The following is a 7,534-nucleotide window of genomic DNA, read 5'->3' as shown; positions in this document are numbered from 1 at the left end:
CTTGAACGCAGCGTGATCGAACTGGTAGTTCAGCTTTTTAGTGATCTGAAAACCCAAGTGACACAAATTTGTACATTTGGCTACATGCTCAGAAGAAACAATGTCGCATACCTGAGATTTGATTAACTTTTGGGATCGCGGAGTGAGCTCCCCGATGCTGGTGATGGCGTGCTGCTGAGCTTTGTGTGCTTGCTGCTTAACCATCTCTATTTGTTTCCGCACGGCCAACGTTGAGTGTAGTTCCGGTTGTTTGTACTTATTGTCGGTTTTGGTTCCCGTTCCAGTTGCCGCGGACAATTCCTGAGGAGCTGGCGTTGGTTTCAGGATCGATTTTACGACGGTTGGCGGTTGTGGATGAACATTTTCATTTGTGGCTTTCAGCACTTTAGCTCCCGTTTTGGATAGTGGAATATCTACATTGTTGAGGTATTGCTTCTGTTTGATCGGTTTATTCTTTTTCGGCGGCATTGCTAGATTTGTAGTTCCTCGCAGGGCGCGATTTTGTTAAGGAATGTAAACAAAATAGTAAACAAGCCTCAGTGACAGATGTTTGTTGCCCTTAAGAAACGTCAGTATTTATGCAATGGTATTTGCTGTCAAACGACCAAGGTTCATACATTTGTAGCGGTTTGATTCGAGAACTTAAAAATAAAAATTCAAAAATGTGACCAATGAAAGCGAAAGTGATTTGTTGAAACATTCAAATAGGATAAAACAGATGTTGCTAGAGCGATTTTTTTTATCGCTACTCTTTCATCGCATATAATCGCTACGTCACAAACAATGAATATCTGCTTTCTCCGAAGATACAATAGTTCAATATGAATAGAATAGAAAAAGTTATTTACTGGTCAATTGAGCATACCAATAATAACTGTTCTAGTTGATTATTATTATTTTTGCCCGACGCATTGTAGAATAAAGTAAAAGATCAACCATACTTGAGATGCTGTTGAGTGCGTCTTCCGGAGATTATTAACGCTAACTAAAAAAACGATTATCAAGTGTTTCACTATATTCTATGTTACGCAGTTCTTTTAGTGGTTAGCGCGAAGGATGATTGCATTTCGCACTTTGAACCGGCGCCACCGTCCGTCACAAGTTGGCAAATGATAACAAAAGCAATCCGGTTTACACGCATCATTTCGCTGACCATCTCGAGACAACCGACGTTCGTTAATGTTCAGGGCGACAGCATCATATGCTCGGTTTGAGTGCGCACGCGTGGCCACCACAATCGGCACAATCAGCTTAAGTGGTGGCACGGTACAAATTCAATACGACCACGCTTGCCAATGCTATTCGATTCTGTCCGCGTCCTCTGCTTGTTACGACTGCTGGTCAAGAATTATTTTTAACCATTCGCCATTCGTCCGTCACGCCGTTAATTTGTCGCAAACCAGAGCCGAGTTACCATTCGTGATCACTCTAGCAACAACCAGAACACCGTTTGTGAAAAAAATAAGTTTGGAATCTTTTCGCACATAGAGCGTGAAGTGAAAATTAGTCGTCCCTCAGTCAGATCACCTTTTGAGCACGTGGCTCGGTAGTGATTGTTGATACGTGTGCGTGATTTATCCCCAAACAAACTAAAAGCCGGCCGGGAAGACACCACTCCATTAAGCTGGCTTTAACACACCGGAAAACTGGCCTCGTGCTGCCACCCTGTCACCGTCGTGCCGGAGGTTATGAGCGATTCGGGTTGCGAAAACTGATTGAACACACCTCGTCCGACCACTTCAGTGAAGAACCAGCGGCAACCGATCGGATCGGGAATAGAACAAGGTTAAGGTCACACTTTATATAACTCCGGCTCAAGCGAAGTAAACAAGGCCACCGGTGAAGCAATAGATTTGAAGTCGCACGGTTCTTATCGCTGTTCCGCGTGGGCCATAAAAAGTGCCAGGGAAGAAGAAACGCGTTGCTGTGCTGTGCGGTTCCGAAGATTGACCGCCGATTGTTCCACCGCTTCGTTTCCGATCATACTGTTTTGACGTGTACTTGGTGCCTCGAAAACTTTCGTCCTATCTGCGGTGCGGTGCCGATTGCAACGTGAGCCCCGTTGTGCGCTGTTATTGTTTTCATCAACCTTTTACTACCAATACGGGCGCAAATCCGGCAAAGGCTCACTGTGAGGACAGAAGATTCTTAGTGGGGTCGATTGGTGCTCCTTGCTGCATTGTGTGTTTGATCGCACACGCACACACCAACGCGGCGCAAGAACAAGGAAGGTTTAACAACCTTTCTGATGGTCAATGCTCGGTGAGTTATTGCTTCACGGAGGCTGTATGATCGGTTCCGGCCATTCAAGAACGTGTTTTTGTTTTCGCTGCCTCCGTCAAGGCGCGACCGATAGGCGACTTCGCGCGCGCGATTGCCTTACACCATTACGCCCGCAACCGTGGAGTGTGGAGTAGTACCGCGAGACCAGCCCACCCGGCCAGTGTTTAGTGCATTCGTTGCAATCGAGAGAGTAGTGCGCGTGCCTGGCCGCCGTATAAGCGAGCAGAGAGCGAGCGTTAGCGAAAACCGTATGTCGAGTGCAGAAACAAGTGCATCAGCCTTGCAATTTTCGTGTCAGACCGAGAGAGCGAATAGTGCAAGAGAAAGAGGAAAGCTTTCGACCTACATTCGTTGGGTGCATCTTGGCGCACAGAACGCTCTGAAATTTACGTAAAAAACGATAGCAGCTTGCAGTTGCACCAGCAACGCTCGGGTGAATAGATTTTTGTTTTGGTTACGATACATTTGCTGTCCTATCCGGTTCACGTGGCCCGCAATTCCCTGGTGCTGCGAATCCTGGTGTGTGTCTCTGGTGTGTTTGTCAACAAAAAAAGCATTAACCTCAGCCAGTGTTTATGTTGCACTTCCGCAATTCTTTTGTCCACGCGAGTACAAACCCTTGACCTCTGTATCGGCAGTGGAAGAAAAACAAGGGACACCAGCAAGAGATTGTGCAAAAACTGTCGCCCTTGAGTGCTTGTCGGGGCACATGAAATACAACAAACGTGCCACGAAACAACGAGTAGGACATTATTAGAGCCCGCAAAACCGGAAGCAGAACCCCGGAACACCTTGCTCCTTAAGTGGCCCACCTCAAGTAGACGCATTACAAGCCGGATCGGTGTTTAATTGGCCGTTGCGAGATAAAATCGGAATAGTGATTATCAACAAACGGACCATCGACAGTCCTTCGGCGCTGTTAGGCGGAGATTTGAAAGCTGACCAGAGAATGGCCCCGATCGCTACAACGAACGGACCAAAGGAGGCGGTGCATGGCGGTGGCGAAGAAACGCTAACGCGCCACACCGATGCAAAGCAACATTACTACATCAGCAACCGTAAGTGTCCACTCGTGCTCTCTTATGCTACGTTCTATTTTTTGCTTTGTAGACCAGCGCCAGATGCGGGTCGTAAAACGGTGTCCCGAAAGCAGTTGATCAATGGTCAAGGACTAAGGAACCGGTTAGAAGCAATGCGATCAAGATTTTCGATCGACCGTCCGATTGGACCGTTAACGACTCGCTGAAGATGATTTTGTTTGATGATAGATGTCTGCGGACAGCACATGAAAAGGCACACATTTAATGGGCATTGATTTATCGACAATTTCGGTTGCTCCAATTCGAAGTCGTGGTTAGAATTTTTAATTTAAAGAGCTTGTAAAAAGTTTTAAGAAGTTCTTAGAAAGTATGTAAATGGTTTGATGTACCCTGGCGAAATGGTTGAATTAGTATTCGAAAACAAATATAACTTCAGAGATTTTAACGATGATTGTACGAAGCATTAGGACAGCCACTAGCAATGGCGATAAGAACAAACTTTCAACTCTTATCAAAACCCCTTGTCTGAATTCTGACAAGGGTTATACTAGCTAGTGCTGAACCAAAATTTGATTATCATTTTACAAGATTTCAATTGCTAGAACCAAAACACTGCATATAACATTAACAGACTAGTCGTTGACGTTTTCGGAAATCCCCGCCCGCCATGAGGTTCAGAGTCCAACGTATTTTCCTTGATCTCGACCCCTAGCATGATCCTCCATTTAACCACGCACAAACAACAAGTACTATCAGCTGTTGGCTTGTTAATGGCGATCGATAAAAATGCTTTGTTGGGCCGGAATATGTAATCACGTTGCCGTAGGTCAATTACCACATTAAAACAAGGGAAACGGTTGGTAATGCGTAAGCAGCTTGAAGTTCAGCAATGTTATTGTATTTATTTTTGGGGGACTCATTCGACATGTTCGTAAGTGTTTTCTCTCATTTCAGAATAATTGTCCTGATAATTATAATTAGTTGACCAAAGTTGTTATAAGAAAATTAGATAATTCTAATAATTATCTAATCGATCGATTTCTCTACCACTGTACCGCTTCACTCACTGTAGTGTTATTTTATCAGTCGGATCCTTATTAGTTTCGAAACACTATCTGCGTCTATCCTCAACAATTGAATGGATGTGTGTAGTATTTAGAGAAAGGATGCTGAAAATATTTTCGGAGGAACACAAACTAGTCCACGCATGTTGATTTGGGTTATATGAGAAAGGCAAGAGCCAAATGTGTTAATCAGCAAACATTGAAAGTCATCCCAGTTGGCCGTTTTAATCAAACGCAGTGTACTTCGAGGCAGCCATTTCTAGCCAATCGGACTCTGAACTGTAAATTATTTGGATACAGGTTGATGGTATTAGGCAGTTTCTATGAAATGTATTGTTATGTTTTTAGTCATCGATTTCGCACTCGGATTTTCAGATTTTTTTGGGTTTTACTATTTACAAATTCACTTTCCCAATTTGCGTCATCGGTGGACACTCCTTCCTTTTGGTCAAGTTTATTTTGAGCACCATTTTCGCCCACTTTTTCTTACCAGAACAAACCCCCAGACACGGTGAATCCGTCAACAAACGAAACCGAAACCGTTTGTTTTTCTTTTTTATCATTTTAATGCGTGTGTGCACGCATACTACTTGAGTGGTTTTGATTTGCTAAATTTAGCGTAATTTGTAAAATTTTTATGCACCCCGAGGGCATAGTATGATCTCTTCCGACCATATTGTGGTTTTATTTTCGTCCTTCAATGATGGCGCATAACGATCCCATCGGGTGGTAAACAAGCTCATTTCCTGCGGTTATTGCCCTTTTTGGTGATAATTTAATACGTTTTGTTTTGTGTCACAATTAATTTAGTGTTTATGTTATGAACGGGAAACAGTGATCGATTATGGAAATAGCCGCTAACGAGTTTACCACCGATTAGAGTAGTAAATCAGGTCATTTAGCTTGGAAGTTACCCAACTGGGAGATGGGAAACTTCCCAACGGCAGGGGGTCCGTTAATTCGATTCCGGCCCAGTTCGTGCAAGTGGTAGGTTGTTCCACAAGTGTCTTCAACGAATCCAGCAACTTTCGATCTGACTATATTTTGAAATTTTATAATGTGTGTGGAGAGTAGTTGTTGAATCGAATTATAGTTCTGTTACGATAATATTTAAATTTAAAGTAATTTGTGTTTTAAAATCATAATATCGAAAATAGTATAAATTGCACAGTTTCCTTGAAGTTGCTTCTTGCACTTGGCTTTTTATGGTTGTGTTTGAATTCGGTTAGGAACTTTTGCTACAACCTAACCTACTGTATCTAACTGCGACCTGCGACACCCGGGCCTGGTAACAATGCTGTCGTTTCGCTTCGTTTGTCAACAAACCGCCATCCACAACAAGCGGGTCGCGTTTAGTAGTGGAATAGATTTTAAGCCCACCACCTAATGACCCAAGTCGCTTGACAATAACCGCTTTATGAGGCAGCAACTGCTGGACCGGAAAAGCAAAACATCTGTTTCCATCATTCGTCTCCAACCTGGCGGACGGATTCGTGATCTCGTGAACTACCGTTTTGCATAATCGATCAAGTTGTTTGCTTGTTGATTAGAGCGATTTTATTCTTATCCTTGCTGTTCTGACTTGCGTGACAGAGCCGGGTTTGCTGACTTCGTACGAAGAGGTGTCTGAAACTATTGTTCGTGTATATTTCGTCAGTTGTTTAACTTCCTGATCAACAATCGTACTCTAAGTAGTGTTAATGGCATCGTCATGCGTATACTTTTTTTGGGGAATCATCACATGATCAATTTAATTTTTCTGGAGACGACGCGACATTTAGTATTGGTCGCGTAATGAAAAAGGGGCCCAGCGCCCAACTCCTGAGGCCAACCCGGAAAGTAATGCATCGACATCGATGTATGCTATCAGCAAAATGTGAAGCGAAGGACAAACAAACGTTGCTCGCCCTGGCCCTCAAGGGACCACCTCCAGGGAAAGGTGATTTCCAGCTCTAGGTTATTTCTGAAGTGAATGTAATCAAGGGGCGCTCGTAGAAGCACGTGTCCCACACATACGGCGCTGGTCGACTGGAAGGTTTAACAGCGATAAGGTTGCTGGAGGTAGTAGATCGTTGTCATAATTAGATTTCGTTTACTGAAGGCGATAAGTCCGTGGATTTACAGTATCATCCCTCGGAAACCGGATCTTCTCAACCTATCAACCAGAGGATCTAATGAGAGTCACAGATCGGGAAGACCACAGGGTGAACTCGCTGACCATTTCACTATACGGTTTTAGGCGCGGGTGTGCTAATTACTTTCTAGAAGTTTCCATCTTAATTAGTGTCGGTTGGCGCATGTTTGACACACGAATGTCGAACGGCGCCACGAACCGCGGACGGCCACGAGACACGCCTTTCACGAGTCGAAGGCGCACTAGCAGATGCAGATACGATTGCCCTTTGGAACACACAACGTGCGGCGCGGGTTTGGTTTGATTAAAAATAGTCGACGAACGTTGCGCTGGCGTTGGCGAGGGTGTGCGCTACGTTTGGCGTGAGTTATGAGTTCAATAGATGGACTTTGACCACCTACGGAAGACTTCAGATTCACATTCCCCCGATGGGTTCTAGTGGCTTCGGCAATATAGCCGGCAAAAACGTCGAACGAATTGACGCCTGTAGTCCCTTTAACGGTTTGGAATACGCCGCTAACAACAAAAATATTTCCTAGTAAGCTTTTTAAGAGAAACTCGGCCTTCTACCAGCGTAAGCATATAACTTACTGTATATAATTTGGTTATATTTTGTTACATCAACGAAAAAATTATTTATAGCGGTTTGAAAGTTCCAAATTCAAGAATGCTTTGTTATCAAGTTTTCAATTAGTACGGGGAACTACTGCATTACAATACACTACACTATGTAAAATAATGCACTACTGTTACCGCATTGGGGTCAATAAGTAAGGGAACGCTGCGCAGCACCGTTCTGAACATTGACTAGTTTTAGGTGCAATCTTCTTTCTAATCAAAATCCCCTGCAGGTATGCAACAAAACCTATAGCGTTGTGCTTTCATGCTCTACTTTAATACTATTTTCGCTGGATTAAAAATATTACAAGCATGCTAATATTCTTACATTTTACGGAGCAAACCATGTAAACAAATAATATCGTGACTTTGGATTGAGTTGATGGTTTCAGTGT

General features: G+C 43.7%; 1 protein-coding gene across 1 annotated transcript; it reads right to left on the bottom strand.

Annotated features, from left to right (window-relative positions):
• Nucleotides 1-7: 7 nt before the first annotated feature.
• LOC128276344 (uncharacterized) lies at nt 8-481 on the bottom strand (the record flags this gene model as incomplete). Its single annotated transcript, XM_053014811.1, has 2 exons — nt 112-481; nt 8-45 (listed from the first exon to the last, which is right to left on the bottom strand). Coding segments are annotated over exons 1-2 (395 nt in total), but the record flags the coding sequence as incomplete, so codon positions are not given.
• Nucleotides 482-7,534: the final 7,053 nt, after the last annotated feature.

Source organism: Anopheles cruzii, unplaced genomic scaffold (assembly GCF_943734635.1).
Source record: "Anopheles cruzii unplaced genomic scaffold, idAnoCruzAS_RS32_06 scaffold00965_ctg1, whole genome shotgun sequence".
NCBI classification, from domain to species: domain Eukaryota; kingdom Metazoa; phylum Arthropoda; class Insecta; order Diptera; family Culicidae; genus Anopheles; species Anopheles cruzii.
The sequence above is the reverse complement of the archived record's forward strand: the minus strand, read 5'-3'. Positions and strand labels throughout refer to the sequence as shown.